General features: G+C 42.9%; 1 protein-coding gene across 2 annotated transcripts in view; it reads left to right on the top strand.

Annotated features, from left to right (window-relative positions):
- PACRG (parkin coregulated) overlaps positions 1-18200 on the top strand; it is a 510323-nt gene that overhangs the window by 380116 nt on the left and 112007 nt on the right. Inside the window, exon 5 of one of the 2 annotated variants that reach the window (XM_082475671.1) lies at positions 7803-7894. The exons of the other annotated variant lie outside the window; for it this stretch is intronic. Coding sequence (XP_082331797.1) covers positions 7803-7894 — 92 coding nt within the window. The remainder of the gene's footprint in view (positions 1-7802; positions 7895-18200) is intronic. 2 annotated transcript variants of the gene reach the window in all.

Raw genomic sequence — 18200 nt, 5'->3', positions numbered from 1 at the left:
CCCAGTTGGGCCCACCTTGTCCAGATGGGAGTTTTCTCCCAGGTCTGGACAAGGCTCTGCCATGATTTCCAGTCCAGCCCCCACATCCAGTTCCTACCGCATGGGCTCTGGCGTGGTGGCCAGGGTCATCCTGCTTATCGCTTACTTGGGTTGCCAGAGAGAAAGCAGGGCTACCCTGCAATCTCTTGAAACCTTTCATTACAGCAGGAATCCTAGGAGCTGGATTGCAAAACTATCAGAGTAACAAATATTTAAATGCCCAAATTTGTTCTACCTCTCATCCACTGATACACTGGTTTTGGACCTTAGATTCCAGCGAGGGTCCCTACCACACTTAATTTTAAAACCTAACTGAACTAGATAGGCCACTCAGCTTAGAGACAGAAACCTAGATTTAAATCCCAGTATTCATGTTAGCTGAGTGGTCTTAGACAAGTCACCGGGCCATTCTGAGGCCCTAGATGTTGATCCTTTCTTGTAGAGCAGCTGTGGTGATTTGACAAGTTAATGCAAGCTCAAGTGATGAATGGAGAGATGGATGGATGAATGGATGGATAATGGATGAGTGGAAGCTGTAAGATGCTAGACAAGGGTTTGCTCTTGTGGTCTTAGCAGTGTGCCACCCAAAGCATGTATTAATCATCTCCTAGGTGCCTTGCACGTATGCTAGGTTCTATGAGAGTCCAAAAAAAGAGAAGTAAAAAAGACCTAGTCCCTATCCCCAGGGGCCAAAATGTGTAAGTGTTACGCAGTTACAAATAAGATGCAAGGGAGGATGGTTCAGTTAATTAAGATGTGAGTCTTGAAGGGCCTGTTGAAAAAAAGCCCTTAAAGAGCACTTACAATTTTCTGAGATGAACATTAAGTGCATCCTAGGCAGAGGGACAGCAAAGGCACAAAAAACAGAGAGGATGTGGCACCTATTCGGAAAACACCCCAGGGTGCAGACAGGGGCCGGAGCCGAGGAGCAGAGGGAGTGACGGCCGTGAGGAAGCCTTGGAACAGAGGCCTCGTGGGAACCCGGTGAACACCAAACCGAGGAGTTAGGTTTCACACCAATATTCAGTGAGGAACAATTGACTGGGAGTGACTTCATTCATTCAATCACCCTCCACGTATTTATTGTTGCCTAGAGGTTCTGGGTACTGGAATACACTGGTAGAAAGGACACTGCCCTGCCCTCAAGGAGACTGCTGTGTCACGGGGGCAAAGGAACAGATGTACCTCCATCCTCATGATAATGCTGTGATGGAGGTGAGCACGAAGCACCAGGGTGCCCAGAGGAGAAGCAGCTAAGCCAGGCTGGGGCGATCGAGGAGGGAATTCAGATTCAAGCCATCACCACTTGCCCGCTAGCCTGCAGAGCGGTAACTGGAGGGAGAGAGTGCAGCTGAATGGGGAAAACTGGGGAGAGAAACAGCATTTCAGAGACAGCTGTCATGGTCCAGGTTAGAGGTCAGGGAAGCTCACTAAGGACAGCGAAGGTGAGAATGGCAAAGAAGACGGATGGACAAAGGGCATCATTGCATCTCCAGCACATTAGCTATTTTTTACCAACTCATTAAATACAGAATGTATTGAAAACACATTATCACTCAGATATAATACAGCTTTTCTCATTTGAAGTTTTCACTGCGTTTGCTGATGGGATCCCTTAATTCCATCCAAATACAAATTTAATATGAGACAGATGCATTGTTTCGAGTAACACAGAAGCCCAAATTCCTTGGCCGCAGTAGGATGGAACAGGGTTTCTGGGCAGTGCCGTCTGCCTGGTACATGCTCACGGGTCTGTGCTCATTTCCTCTGTATCTGCTATAGAGCGCCACTGAATCTGTCTTCTTTCCCTGCTTTCCTTTCTATGTTGTTTGTTTCACTTGCCCTGCACAACAACAACCAAAAAATGTAGATGAGAATCAACTCTGTATTTCAACAGCAGTGAGAGAATGATTTTGTTAATTGGTATATTGATATCCCAAGAACTGTGTGTGGTGCCAAGTTATTAGGGTAAGTAGATGAGGAGCAAATTAAACTTCAAATCACCTGTTCCTTTGGGCACAATACATAAACCAAATTGACTGCGACCAAATGTCATATTATTTACATGGCGTGCACAATTTATTTTCCAAAAATGTGCTCAACAAAAGATTTGAATCTGCTCTTAAGCGTATAATGGATCCCACTTAATAGTGACGCGCTCTGTGTGCCCTTCTCTCTATAATTAAATCATATGGAAAAATGTCACAAAACAAAATGAAATGTATTTATTTCAGCCATATCTTCCCACAGCATGACATGAAGTCTGAAAAAAGAATCACTAAGCATTTTTATGCCATCTGTGCTGGTAGGGGATACGTTTACCAAGCATGTCACTGTAAAATATTCCATTGTGAATTAAGCATAGTCTACTTATTACTATATAGTATGTGACTGAATGAGTACAAAATCAGATAAAACTCTGTATCTGACACAATATTCTTCTTTTATTATATGCTATTTTGTAGCACACTAGTCCTCCATAACGTCTTTTTCTGGATTTCAAGAGACCCAAAAGAGAGGAATCATCAATAAATCATATTCATGTTAAAATCTCCATGCTTCTTCATCTGAATAAAGTTCTGAAAATATTTTCCAACGATTGAAATTATAGCCTCTCGTAAGCAGAGCATGGATCACTGTGACAACTTGGGTAATGATGCTCTTTGGGGCTGATGATCCCTTGTTGCAGGAGGAGAGCTGAAATGTCTGTACAGTCAAAAAGCCTTTGTTTCAGTTAGCTTGTGAAGCATAGTTATATCCATTAAAACTTCTTCCTTTCCAACAGAATAAACCTAAGCCTTATGCTTTGCCATTATCATGACGAGATTTTTATGAATACTTTTAGAAAAATTTATTTGCTATATTCAATGAGGCCTTTTTATAGTTTGTTTATGAGATGTGGAAATCCTGTAAATCTATCAGAAGGCAGCTTGATCGACTCAGAGAAACACCAAAGGGTTCTGGCTTAAACACGGACTCTTAGCCCCATCAGTTTTATCCTTCTGAGTCTTCCTCCAAGTTGCTATACATCATGGCACTGTTTGGAGACACATATGAATAATGAAATGTAACATTCTTTACAAATGAAAAGTACTTTATAACTATAAGATTTATAACCCTCCAGTTATAAATCTTCCTAAATCAATAACACCCATGGTAAAACTTTTAAATCTAGCAAGATTAAGAAGATATGATTTACTTTAAAATAACTTAACATAAATTGTATCATTTTGATCACAGTTGTACAGAAATGTATAATTTATAATTTACCTAAAATTATAAATTACACAGTTTGCCATAAAATCAAGGGCTGTGCAGCCCATTTCCTAACAGGCCATGGACCGGTACCCACCCACGGCCTGGGGGGTTGGGGACCCCTGCTATGAGTACCAGGATAGGCAGTCCAATAAACATTTATCAAAGCATGAAATGAATTCTGCTTTAACCCTTATTCTAATTTAAATAAACAACATCAGCTACAAAAACCCACCCTAATAGACTTTTACAATTCACAAGTAATGGAAGATATTACTTTCCTCTGGCCCAGCTATAATTCCTTATCATAATATACCTCTTAGACTGAGCACGGGTGTTAATATAATGAAAGGGAAGATCACCTTTACCAAAAGAACAAACAAATCCATTTCAAGTTCTTTTATTCCTGTAAGCTATGTTCTCTGGTCACCTACACTGAACATTTTTAAATGAGAATTTTTGAAGTGTTAAATATTTATGACTATGTTTTCCCTTTTTTACTTTTGGTGGCGTACTGGAGGTTGTGGCTATCACACTCTAGCACAAAATATGGATTAACTTGCAGTCTGAAAGTTTGAAAGTTAATGTACTCATTTTGCCAGTTGCAAAGGATGATGACATTTGAATAAGAGCTGCCAGAACTAAAGCTGATACAATTCAATGGCATATGTGGTTATTTCCTCTTTCTTTTGAAATCCAGAAGGGTAGAGAGGTCTAGATGGTCCTAATTTTGTTATCAGTTATTAATTTTTCTCTGGTTCCTCTGTTGAAACTTCTTTTGACCAAATATCATGAACAAAACAAAATTTGAAGCAGTATTGGTCATGACTGAAAAGTTAAATTCTAGTTGTACTTTTTTTTTTTTTCCTGTTTTTTTTTTTTTTTTGTGGCCGCATTGGGTCTTTGTTGCTGGGCGCGGGCTTTCTCTAGTTGCGGCGAGCGGGGGCTACTCTTAGTTGTGGTGCGTGAGCTTCTCATTGCGGTGGCTTCTCTTGTTGTGGAGCACGGGCTCTAGGCGCCCGGGCTTCAGTAGTTGTGGCACGTGGGCTCAGTAGCTGTGGCTCACGGGCTCTAGAGCGCAGGCTCAGTAGTTGTGGCACACCGGCTTAGTTGCTCCGCAGCACGTGGAATCTTCCCGGACTAGGGATTGAACCTGTGTCCCCTGCACTGGCAGGCGGATTCTTAACCACTGCACCACGAGGGAAGTCCTGTACTTTTTTTAATTAGTAAAAATATTGATGATCAGGATACACTGCATTCTAGCCAGTATTATGATAAAAATAAACTACTGTGCACGGATTCCCATTTGATGTTCATGAATCTCATCTAGAAAAGAAAAGGAAGTGTGCTTCTTTAGCCTAGATAAAATGAGGTGATAATGCATGCAGAGATGGCTGCATTTGTGAACCCCTGGGAAGAAGTTCCTTCACATCCCTACTGAATGTCTTTACATGAAAGGTCATGTACCTGCAGTGTTCGCCAGATGCCACTAGAGGGTGATCATCCATACTTGGTAATGACCCAGAATCCTGTCCTCCCAGAGGTGTCAGGACCCACCACACACACCACTCAAGGATAAACCTTGCTCTATTGTTCAACATAATCCGCTGCCAAAGGGTTCACTCATCTTTTATTCTAGTTATGCTTCCTGTACCTGATGACTGGAAAAGAGCTTGGCATCAGATCACACGCCTCTTGAGTGGCGTGGACTCCTTCATGCATGTGCTTTTGTCCTCTGCTCCGCTGCACTGAGCACCCAGACTCCTTTACCGTGTGCCACCACACCCCACCTGGCGCCACCTTTCCCAGACCAGCTCAAGACTCTTCTATGATCTTCTCTAGGGGAGATCCAGTTCCTACTTCTTGTACAACTTAGACCTTTCCTTCTCTTCCTTCTCTTCCTCTCCCATTCCTTTTCATCTGTAACCTACACGTACCTGGAAATCTTCATATTGCTTTATAACAGAGCTCCTAAATGTCAGCTCCTCAAATGAACTATAAAAGTGAAACAGTTTCACCTGGTGTTAGATAATAACAGAATCTCAGAAATCATTAGGCTTGCTTTTCTGTGAAACAAGAGCATAAAGACTTTTGCATCAACTAGTTGTAATATACCTAACTTAATTTGGTTTTTATATTTCAAAAGATCGAAAATTCAGGTCCAATCATAGTTCTAAAAGCAAAGCAGAACATGTTGGTGGCTACATTAAGAGTCCATTCAGTGACAAGTATGTTACTGAAGAAATGGTAACAATAAATGTAATATTGACTGGGAAGAATTGTGAAGAAATAGAAACAAGCTTACCACCCAGCAGTCAAGATGAGAGAAAAATGTCAGTGAAAGGGAGGAACTTCTGAGGGGGGACAATCACAATGCCAATGGCTAAAAGTAGCCTTGACTGGGTGCTTACTGAGTGCCAGAATGTCTGCTAAGCAATGTATCTGCTCTGTCTCATTTTACCTTCACCACCAGATGAGGGAGTTATTATTGTTGTTCCCAATTTACAGATGAGGAAACTGAGGCTCAGAGAGGTTAAGCAATTTTCCCAAGATCACATAGTATTGGAGGTGGGACTCCAACCTCAGCCTATCTGCTCTAAAGCACAGGATCTTATCTTATTCCCAATGATGTATCAGTAATAACACAACAAAAAGGTGCAAAAAGGTCCAAAATTAATCTAGAAATAAAATCCCACCCCCACCCCCCAAAGTCTCACAGTTTATAAGTCTGTGCTGGTCGGCTGCAGCCAGCTAGGCGGTGATAAGGCAATGGAAGTAGATGGAGGGGTGAAAAGAGGAGAAAGAAAGACTTACAGATTGAGGAAGGACTATTTCCTTCCTGGTGTAACATGAGCCCATGGGTCAGGAGCCCCTCACTGAAGGTTGACCTCAGTTGGCCCAGTTGACCTGAGAGTGTGGAAGTGCCAGCTCTGCCCTCTGAAAGCAGGGGGCGGGGGGGGGGGTCATTTTCCATCAGAGTCTACTGTGGATTTATTTGTATACCAAGACATGTAAGAAGGCCATGGACTTGACACACAAAGTTAATGGACCAAGGACCCTGTTTGTCCTTGGTCATCTCAGCAAGAGCCCCAATAAAAATGCAAATTACAGAAGTGTCTTCCAAACATAAAAATATCTTTTACTATAATCCCAGGAAGCTCTCGGCTTCTACATTTTATTAAGCCACAGTTATTATTTTAGAACAAGGCCTTGTGCCTCTTGGTACATACTTAAAACTTGCAAATTGCCTTTTAATGTCTAAAATTTGTAGCTACCATTGGAAATTTGCAGTTACCCTATTTTGGTCAACTCAAGAGGTTTCTGTCCCCTCAACCTAAATAAGCCGGCCTTAACTTCACATGCAAGTCTTTAAATGGGAGTTACCAAAAACACAATACAGATAACTGGATTTTTTTCTACTTCGGTTATTTTAATTGCAGAAACTATATTTTGATTTGGCATCAGGGTAAATAGCAATTTGCCCCAGAGAAAGCCTCTTTGACCCGGGTCATTGAATGATTTTTATTAGTGTACACACACACACACACACACACACACACACACACACACACACAATCTGAGAAAAAGTAAACACTCCCATGGATCTTTTCCTGGGAAAAGGAATGCAGCTTGCATCGATTAATACAATTTTTTGCTTCCATCACTCTTACTGGGTCCTGAAACACATGTGCAAGAACCTTACTGGGGAGTCAGGACACCTGGGTTCAGGGCACACTCTGGCACTGCAGACCTGTGAAATCTCCAGAAGATTCTAGACTTCTTGACTTCAGTCCCTAATCCCTAACACAGAGATCAGTATGCCAACTGGATTTTAAAGTATTCACAAACTCAACATAATCGTTTTTAAATCTAAGAATTAAACCTAAGGAAATAATTAAAGATGGAAGTAGACTGAAGTAACTAGATATTTTAAATTTGTTTTCAACAATAGTGAAGAAATAGAAATAAGTAAAATGTTCACCAGTATGGAAATGGTTAAATAAATTATGTTTTATTCCTGTGATGTAATATTATGTTGCTATTTAGAGTGAAAAGTTTTTAAGGACATGATAAAACCATCAAGTTAAAAAGTTAAAAATTAAGATGTAAAAACATATATAATATAATCTCAACTGTGGTGTTAATATGTGCATTTTAAATAACACACACACACACACAAACACACACACACACACACACACACACGAAGGAAATGCACCTAAATGGCAATGACGGCTATTTCTTGGAAGGGAGAGTATAAAGTATTTTTCTTCTTTATCCTTCTTTTTGTTTACCATCTCTTCCATAATGAACTGAATCAGGAAAAAAAGTTACTTTAAAAATTAAATTTGGGGATTGGTCTAGATTATATCCAAATTTCTTTACAATTCTAACATCTATTGCATTTATGCACCAATAAAAAATTTCAAAAATAACAGACAAGTTTAGGAATTGCCAAAAATGGTCACTCAGAATAGAATCCGAAGCCACGATCTTTTCTCATCCAGGGCAAGACTGTAGAAGATCTGCATGCCTGGCTTATAAAGATACCATAACCCCTTTGAGAACCAAAACACTGCCATTCTCCTTCATGACATAGGTAGGTTTCCCCTCTTTACTCTACTTTAGACTTTGAATCCTGCAATAAGGCAGGATCATCCTGACTTACGTAAGACTCCTCAACAACTTTGCTCTCCTATCTCCCCACACATTTCAAATGATTTTGCCTGGAGCCTCCAGAACATAGGGTAGTAATTCAAGTCACTACTTTCCTTTTTGTAGAAAATACTTTTAAGGTCACTCCCTCTACCCTAAAAAGCAGGAGTGTGCTTTAGTGGGTGTCTGGAAGTTCCCAAACCAGCAGCTTCCACCCACGCTTGACCAGCACTTCGTGAGTTGCTGGTTTAAAATTGAAGACAGGGTGGTGGTGTCTCGTTCTTCCCAGATCTTCAAGCGGCGCTCTGGGCTCCCGGCGTTAAGATGATTCAACGCAGAAGGGGTGGCACGGGCTCCCTGGAGCAGCTGCTAGCTGAACATTTATGACAAGGCGGAACCCCAAAGCAATCAAGCAGTGCTTTCACTCCCCTGTGCAAGGGAATGCAAGACTCAGGAATGTTCAGCCAGCCACAGAGCTCCTTTCAAAGAATTCTGCTTACCTGGAAGGGAATTCTTCTGTAAAATGTCCTTTCCTGGTTACTTAGAGGGTCACGTTGCCACCCAATCTGAGCACAGAACAGAGAATGGAGAATGTGACTTCTAAAACTTCAGGTTCCCAACATCTGGTCACAGATGCAGAGACACTTTCTCCTCCCGGAGGCCAACCAGTCTTCTCACTGCTCTGGCAAAACCACACCAGAGCCATGGCTGACCCACTTAAAGGGGCCTCTATTTTAGGGACTGTTGCAGGAGAAGCCCAGCCTCCTCCAAGTTTGTCACTATGAGGAAATTATTTCATGTATCCAATGTAAACCTCTCCTAAGAGTTTGTCAGCTTCTTTGCATTCAGTCCTCATTCCAGGTGGAAATAGCTGGGCACCGTCTCCATGACCATCACCGCCATCACCATCAGTACCTCATTTAATCTCACAAACATAAGAAGGAGGCCTGAGGTTTACCTTTTTTATATTGGGAAACTAAAGTTCAGAGAGATGAAAACATTTGTCCAAAGTACAGCTGGTTAGTAGCAGAGCTGAACTGCCAGGCTTTTTCTACGTTGCCATGTTGCCACGTCATATATCTTGTATAACTGAAAGCTGTTCATCTCTCCCCTTTCTTAATCTTCATTAGGTGAAATTATCCTAGTCTCTCATCCTGTGCCCTAGCCTGGAACTCTGTGTCTCTAAAATCACCGCTGATGCCTGTTTGTTGAGAAGAGGGCAGACCACAGTAGTATTTTCCCCTGAGATCTGCCCTTTTGGATAATGGGGTTTGGCCCGGGGGTGGGGAGCTGGGAAGGAGAGTTAATTTTAAAGCCCGGGGACTGATGTCAGCTCCGAAATCTCTTTGTGGAGGCGATCTGGTTGGAAGGGAGCTAAGGAGACTCCTCTTGAAGCTGTGTTTACCGAGCAAGCACAGCATTTTTACTTGGATTATGTATTTATTTGAGTCGGCTTGGTGGGGAGAGACCTAGGAAGGCTATAGACAGTAGTTCATGAATCATCCCCCCATCCCCTTGGGTGCTACCGCTCCTGAGGAATTTGGGGAGCAATTATTTTTAGAGGAAGGCCTCAATAGGTTTCTCTGCTAGACCAAGGGGCACATGAAAGTACTAGCTGCTGGGAGTTCAGGCAGACAGCTCCTGGGGTGCGTAAAGGGGAGTGAGAAAGGACCAGATGTCCTGTAGCATGTAAGCTGCAAATTGAACCAGGACTTTCTGAGCCCCCATGATACTATGATCCGTAACGGAGTGTTACGCCAGATGGGATGTGAGCGACACCCATCAGAAGAGGAGGCATAGCTCTGCTTCCTCAGGCATATCTCCATCGAAGGATCCTAATGTTTTTCATTTATAGGACCACATTTTGCTTCTGGGTCATAGTGGGTCAGAAGATAAATGGGCCTTTTCAATTTTGGATTTCTAATCTCAGATACTAGAATCACTCCTGATTTAATATTTCAGTTCTCCTGTGCATAGCTCAGGTAAAAAGTCTTTTCTGTTTATATTTGAGCCCTTACCTAATAATTTACAGATCTTGACTTCCAAGTCAAAATAACCTTACTAAGAGAATGACAAAACAAAAGTCAATGAGTTAAGAGTGATTAGTAAATGTTAGTTGCTCTATCTTATGGTGGGGTGTCTTTAAGCTGTCTGAGCACAGGCACTCCCTTCTTCATTTTGATAGCTCCTTCATTTCTTCAGGTGGCCATGACTGTTCTTGGACACAGAGGGTGGGCAGGACAAATATACAAACACATCTCTGATTCTCTTGCCATTACATTTGCTTCAAGAAAAAATTGTGCAATCTCTGGGCTAAGTCACGAGGGTAAAACTTTCTTATTCTCTGGTCAGTGACACTTTGTCCTAATAATGGAGAACAAAGGAAAATTCACTGTGTTCACCTGCTCACCTGGCAGCCCAAAGGCCTGGTTATGCCCTCGACTTGTCTTCTTTTGATTATCATTTGTTTATTCATGTAGTAAATAGTTTTTGATCACTCACCAGGTAAAAGATACTATGTTAAGTACTGAAATGGGGAGAAAGAGAGAGGAAGGGAAGGAGGGAGGGAGGGTGGGAGGGAGGAGAAACTTGGACAAAATTCCTGTCCTCAAGGAGGCTGCAGTCAAGTTCAGGAGATAAATTGTACAAGGGTGCAAGTAATGGAGATGAAATGCTGTTCGAGCCTGGCTTTAGAGATGAGAGAAGATTTTGTAAAACCTTTCACCTAGATTTCAAAAACTGGACAAATGGGAAAAGCATACTCTAGGCTGAGGAATAGCCTGAGTAAAGGCTTTGAACATAAGCGACAAACTTGCAGCAGTGGTTGTGGAGGAGAGACCAGAGAGAGGAGTCATGACTGGAAAGAGAGTAACAAGGGGTGTTTAAGGGCTGCCCAGAGTCTGGCTGGATGCCAGAGGCAATACTTTGCCATCGAATATTTGCAAACTCATGAGGGAGTAGTCACAACTGTGCTTCAGGCCAGAGGAGAGAGGCAGCTACTTGAAAGAAGGGGACGGCCTGGAGGTGGCGGGTGCAGCCAGGACAGAGAGCAAGAGGCTGAATGCAGGTTGTGTGGAAACTGCGGGAGCGGAAAGGGAGACAGGAACGGGAATCACAGCAGCCCTGGGCACCGCACAGCAGTTCGTTGTACAGAAGGTCGGGGCCGGGTGGGGGGACATGGCAGTGTCCGCTGAAGCTGATAACCGAAAATGTTAATTTCATTTTATCAAATTTCATTGGTAAAATTCAATGAAAAAATTGATTTTTTTCCCTTTCCTTCCCTAACCCTAACCCCCCAAAAATTCAATGATAAAATGATTAAAAAAATTTCATTTCATCAAATCTTGGGGTAAAAAAAAAAGCAGAGTAAGCCGAGAACAGTTGTGTTGAAGATCACCTGTATGTGAGAGGCGCAGGGAAGCAGAAGAGGAGCCAGAGGGTGACTTCAAAGGTCAGAGCTGGGAGAGGAAAACCGGAACCACCGCAGAGTTTCCACAGCCGGGGTCCGTACCGCACGGTGGGCGCTCCGGAGAGGACAGAGCGCGGAAGACGCGGCCTGGGAAGGGTCCCGGCTGCGGTGTCTCGGGCGCGTGGCCTCCAAGAGAGAAGGCGCAGCAGAGCCGCGGGGACAGAGCCGGTCAACGGAGGGCTGAGGGCTGGACTGCAGTCGTGGACAATAAGCCCCTCTTTTCGAGAAACTAATCATGAAGGAGAGAGTGAAAGCATCAGGAAAGAAATTAGAGAAGGGATTTTTGCGGTGGGGGGGGAGGGGGGAGGTTCAACCATGTTTTCTGGCCAGAGGGTCAGGAAGGCACCGTGGCGGCCTCAGGTCCCTGCCGAAGCTTCCAGGCCTCCCCCCGGGCTCTTCCCGCAGCGGGGACCGTTCCCGTGACCTGTCGGTGCTGGGCTTCCCTGACCCTTTGTTCAGCAAGGGCTCAAACTTGCGCTATCTTGCTCACCACCTGGCACATAGAAGGGGCTCAAACATGGTCACTGAGAGAATGGCCAGCTGCAGATTCAAGACGGAGCAGGGAGCATTCACGTGAGAGTGTTCCAGAACCGAGAAAGACAGTAGCATTGAGAGCAGACGGGGCTGGGCCAGGAGGAAGAGGAGCAACGTGAAGACAGAGACGCTGTGTGATGGAGGGTCTCCTGCCAGCATCAAGGCCACCTTCACGTGTTTACACACAAACTGAGGCAGGAGCTGCCGGATGCTGGAAATATCCGTTCTCCCCTATTCCTTAGTGACCAGGTTACTGTTTTGTTCAGGGCACTGCCCTCAGCAGCAAGACAACTTACACAGCCACCCCTGCAGTTTGGTGGGGGCCTGTTGAATAAGTCGTGGCCAGTGGCAGAGGAGAAGTGTTGTATGGCCTTCAGCTGGGGAGGGCGAACCTCTTGTCCTTCCTTCCTTTCCTGCAGCCTGGAACTCCGATGAGAAGGCTAGGGCTCCAAGCAACCACCTTTGGCTATGAAGCAATCATGAGACGGAAGACACAGGCAAGAAAGTTACGTACAAAAGTAGGGGAAGTCCAGTTCTCCGATGACTTTGTGGAGCTCTTAAGACTTCATAATAGTCTGATTGCCTCCTTCCAGACTTTTACTGACATGAGAAAGAATAAATGTCTGTCTTACCTAAGCCAGTATTATATAACGTTTTCTGTCATATGCAGGCAAACCTAATCTTTACTGCTAGACACATTAACAAAAGTTTGTGCATTGGTAGAATGGGCTGTGTCTCCAGGCTCCCTGGGGTGGATGCCCTGCTTCTCATCTTCCCTACACCCACCCCACAGACACACTACATGGAGAAAAGGAAGAATTAGCCACAATATTTTCAGCATTCTGTAATCATTGATAGTTTCGTGGAACTCAATGTCTCTGGTGTATTTCAAATTGCCATTCAAAGATAAAGCATTCGTGTAATACAAGCAAATTTTGATAAAACTACATGTGACGATTCCTATTTGGGTTGATAGAGCTCTCTCTTTAAAGAGGCCAAATTTTTTCTGTTCTTATAGAAATAAAGTTTTTACTTTTCATTTGCTATGCGTTGAATTTTCAAGTTGATGAAATAAGTCACAGAGACTTACCACTGGGGACTTAATGAAATAGCTTAAGTTTTAAGCTGTGGGTTTCTTTCTTAGAAATGGAAACATGTTTTATGGTAAAAAGCTTTGCAGCTTGGTTTGCGTTGATATCCTGTTAATCTTCACTTAGGCGCTTCGTCAGGAGGAGAGGTGAATCCACAGGGCCCCCTGCCAGGGAACTGAGACAAAGGAAAGAAGCAGGTGCAGGAAGAACTCTGTCTTTGCCTCCTGTAATACGGACCCCTTGCTGGGCCACTCCTAAGGGGACGAGGCACAGAATCCCCAAGCGACCTGGGCTCAACCCACTCGTTTAGTGTTTCTAAAAAACCAACAAACAAACAAAACCTTACATGGTAGCTATCCTGGCATGCCACCAGTTTACAGCTAGTTCCCTTCTAGACTGTAAGCTCCCTGAGGGCAGGGGCCGTATCTAACAGTTCTTTACAACGGTCTTAGCAGTATCCAAAGTGTGAGCCCTGACATACCATCTGATTCTGCCCATCCATTTACAAATGAAATCCCTGAAGCCCAGACAGGTGAACTTGTCAGACAGGGACGGCCAGCCTGGAGCGGGGTGGAGTGCTGCCGCCCTGAAATTCTTGTGAGCACTGAACACATGCTCGGTGAGCTGAAGTGACCCATCCAAGCCATCCAGTGGCTGTGCTAACTTCAGGAGGTCTCTCTAAAGAGGAAACGGACTTTGATATCACTTGTGTTATCCAGTTATCAGCTCCAAGTATTGTATTGCTTTCCAAGCCATACATAATTTTTGACTTTGTTCTGTTTTCCCTTATTCTTCACCTGTTCTTCCATCTAACCTGTGTCTCTGATTAAGGAATTAAGGTTTCTGTTCAAGATTAACTTTTGCTGCCCATTCTCCAGGCATATTGGCCTCCCCAGTGGAAAGCTTTAAGTGAGTCACTCAACCTGATTGGTACTTTCTGAAAAGTGAGAAGCTTGTGAAGATGAATGCTTCTTTCCATTTGGGGAGAATAAATCTTGGGTTTATCAACAAGTATACTCATTAAAATATCATGAAGCTTTCACAAGATTTTCTACTAACTATTATTAGCCACGATGACATTATTTACTTTTACACTCCTGTACTTAATAATGAATTTGCATCTGTTGTTACATAGCTTATCTTAAATAGATCATGAAAATACTGCTAAAGAGTGTCATTGAGTTTATGAGAGGTTTTTTGCATGGTCACTATCAAGCAGTTTATACTTATACTTTCTTATACTTTCATGAGCAACTTACTTGGTTGTTCAAATACATAGAGAGCTCTGTTTCTTAGGTTGAAATAGTGCAGAAAATCAGATTTTACATTTCTTTTCTCAAAGATTATCCACAAATTATTAACAGCAATTGCTGCCTCTCACAGAGTGACCACGCAGCTCCATTATCCCATGCCAAATGCTGCATGTGTTTTGCTGGATTGGTATTTTTTTTTTTTTTGTATTTTTTTTTTAATTCAAACAGAAAGTCACAAAAATTATACTCATCCTCATCAATTCACTCAGTCCCATGTAATTAATTTTTTTTTTTCATCTTGATCTTTTGTTAGCACTTTTATGAGTTCATCAGTTTTTCATTAGAGTTCTGAAAGGATTGGTATTTTAATTCACATTTTATATAGAAAGTTTGCACTCAAGCAGTTACAACATTTAACAAGGGGCACTCAGGTTGTAAATAACAGAGCCAGGGTGTGGTCCAGATATGTCTGACTCACAATCTGTATCTCTAACTACTTGGCTTTGCAACCTTCCCCAAAAGTCAAAGCAGCGTTAAATCATTTAGTCACCTGTGTGGGTACCTGTGTGGGAGCAGCCGGGGCTGAGATGGTGGGGCTGAGATGCTGGGCTTAGGGATACTGGCTTGAGAGATGCTGGGCTGAAGGGCTGAATGATGTTGGACTCAGGGATCGTGGGCTGAGAGGTCCTGCTGCCACATTGCTCGCAGATGTTGGCACCAGGATTTGAAACCAAATCAGACTGACTCTGATACCTGCACATCTGACCACCTCACTCCCACACCACGGGCTGTTTTGTAAACTTAGGGTTAGATGAAGAGTACACAACACAACCTTGTTAACAGGAAGCCTCAACAAACTTTTACACACACACATAGCATCTCGATGGCCGACTCAGTGATCAGGATGGCCACTTGGGGACAGCAGAGGCTCAGGGGCAGCAAGAAGCTGAGCAGGGGATGGAGATGAAAGAGCCAATTCTCAATTATTCTGTGAGTCCCTAGAGATGAACACTGTGAACTTGTTCCCGGTCTCTGTGTCTCGTGCCAGCTGTCCCCCTGCCCCTTCCTCAGCCACCACCCAAGGACACGTCCCTAGAAGTGCTCCGTATGTGTGTGGGGGAAGAGAGCTGGAGATGCTTTGCTTGTGGTAGCAGAAAAACACACATACATCTTCAGCCAGCCCTTGCTTTAGACATATTTTTGTTGTTTGTCAAACTAGACAGCAGCATTTCATTATAGTCAGTAACCTGCAGTGTTGGTTTATTTCTCATCGTTAAGCACTCAGTTACTATGAACGTGTTTTTCATCACTGAAGAAAAGTACCGCGCACACCACAATAACCTGAGTTCCACCTGGTCAGTGGTGAGCCAGAGGCCAGCAAGGCTGGGGAGGTGCGGGCCACATTGTATGTGCAGACTGGGAACCAGCCCTGAAACAGGGCCAAACGGCCCCAGCGTGCTGTTGGAGCTGCCTTGTTGTTGATCTAAAACAAAGCTCCTGTTCACTTCCCATTCTTTTCTCTTTACTGCTCGTAGGTGAGTTTTAATTATTCTTGGTCAAATTTCAACTCAGACAGGTTACCTACGAACATTCTTAGGGCTTACCCTACTCAGTCCCTCTTGTAGTTTCAACTGAAGGTGATAGACTTTTCTAGGCCCTCTTTATTCCCCTACTAAGTTGTGAAGTAGCTGCTACTTTTTCTCCTGTTATTGAGCCCACTGCTTCCCACCCATGAGTAAAGTTATTGCTTTCACCTATTTCTGAAAATTCACGTTCATAAAATCGGCTGAAGGATAAGTTACTGAAGAAATCTCAACCCTTTAGGCTTTGCGTAAATTAATAGTTTGTTTTACTTTATCTTGGTTCTCAGTTAAAACACAATGCAAGAGTGGTCTTTGGAATGTTCTTCTGTCTATGAAGCCAATCCAAATAAGACTGTTGATGAGTCTTATTGCCTTCCACCATAACAATCCCCACCAATTTCCATGCTGCTGAAACAGTCACTAGAGCCAATGATATATCCAAAAAGAGGCTCTTGCTGTTTAATGTAGTCTCTACCTTCCACACAGGTCTCTTTTACATTCAGCAGGCTTCATTGAAAAGAAGAATTTAATTAACAAAAATTAATAAAATGCATATTTAAACATTGACATAGATATGAAATAATCATTCTTTACATAAACAGAAAAATTCCACCAATATTATCACATTTTATCTATACAAGCAGTCTTGTGATGTACATATTTCCCTATTTTATCAACAAGGAAACTGAAACTTGTAGACTTTAATGGACTTGTTTGAGGCCACAGAGGTAGTCACTTGCAGAGCACAGTCTCGTTTGATGGTTTTAAGTCAAGTCCAAACAGGGGCCCCAGCTTCGCCGAGCAGAGGGAGAGTGGTGGACGGGCTGTGAGTCCAGGGGAGAGAGAGGTTCCGACGGTCCTTTGCAGTTAAGTGCGCCTGTGGAAGAAGCATAGCTTGAAGGATGGGTGGGACTTTCCAGTTTAGAAGATACAGCCATGAAACAATGTGGTCCATATTGCATGATCATAAATATTGTTTGGATGAGTGAAGAATGGATGAATGAGGATGGAAGGCATCCGAAGACAGGAAAATGATCCAGATGGTGAGAAAGCGAGATTCCCGTGGTTCAGGGAACACTGAGCAGGACACTGGCTCTGGGAGAAGATCCACCTGGAGAAGCAGAGGGAGGTGGCGAGGGCAGGCACTCTGGGGTTGTGGAGAGCACTGAAGGCCAGGCTGAAAAAGTGCTGGCCTTGTCTGCAGATGAGGCCAAAACTGCATTGCTTTTGACCAATTAACTTTACCCTGAAAACAATGGGAAGCCACTGGCAACTTGTAGGGAAGTTTTATGACAAAGCCCAGCGTTTTTAGGAAGATGAGCAAGAAGTGAAGCACGAAGTATACAGAAGCCTCCATGCTTCTGATTCTAGGAACCCCATCCTGTGGTCCCTCTAAAGCCTCCTGTCAGCTCTTCTATCACTGGGAAGCAGTGGATCGAAAAGTCAACCTAGCTGGAAGGGGCAGAGTTAAAAAAATAAACAAGAAAAGAAAGAAAAAGAAACACCTTTAAAACTTCCCTTTCTTGATTTGTACCCAAAGAGATATGTTATATGGTCACTCTTTTCATTAGGATTTTTAAGCTAATAAATAGGCCTTACAAAAGTATTACAAAGCTTTCACTGCAAGAATAATTAAATGAAGTAATTTCCTACATCTAAAGTGATCAAATATGCTTCTGAAATTAGAAAAATGCAGGCTAATGATAAAAATATAGTTGTAATGAAACCGTGTGCCTTTTATTGACTTTATTATAAAACATTTCCTTTTTGCATTCTTAATTCAAAGCATTGAAATGCTGATTTGGTTTGAAATAAAATATGGAAAATTCCTGGTACTGGAGGAAGCTTGTCACTCTAATGGGTGTCTTGCTCACTAGAACAGTATTTTGGCTGTATTGGAGCACATTGAAAGGAATTAGGTTAGGCTTTGCCAAAATTTCACTGTGAAAGAGTTTGCTGTAACAATGTTTTATTATATTCTTATTGAACTTCAGCCAGTTGAAAATAGAGTCTCCTCACCATCCTTTTAAATTAGCCTTAAACTGCAGACAAAAGACAAAAATCAATGTGCAAATTTAGCTCCTTGCTCGCAGTTTCTTAAGAAATTTACCCTGGTGCTAATATGCAGGACTCGTAGATAATAGAACATAGAGTAATTGGAAATTTTAAAGCAGCATTTCTTATTCAATTTAGGTCTATTTAAGTGTCTAGTGAGTCCTGTACATAAATTGTTTCTTTAATGCTACAGGTTATACTGAGTCTCTACAATATACCTCCTCAGTGCCAGCTCAATAAACCTGTCTCCCATACATTTCCTGTG

This window comes from Balaenoptera physalus (assembly GCF_965194825.1).
Source record: "Balaenoptera physalus genome assembly, chromosome: 9".
NCBI classification, from domain to species: domain Eukaryota; kingdom Metazoa; phylum Chordata; class Mammalia; order Artiodactyla; family Balaenopteridae; genus Balaenoptera; species Balaenoptera physalus.
This window is presented reverse-complemented; position numbering and strand designations above follow the sequence as displayed.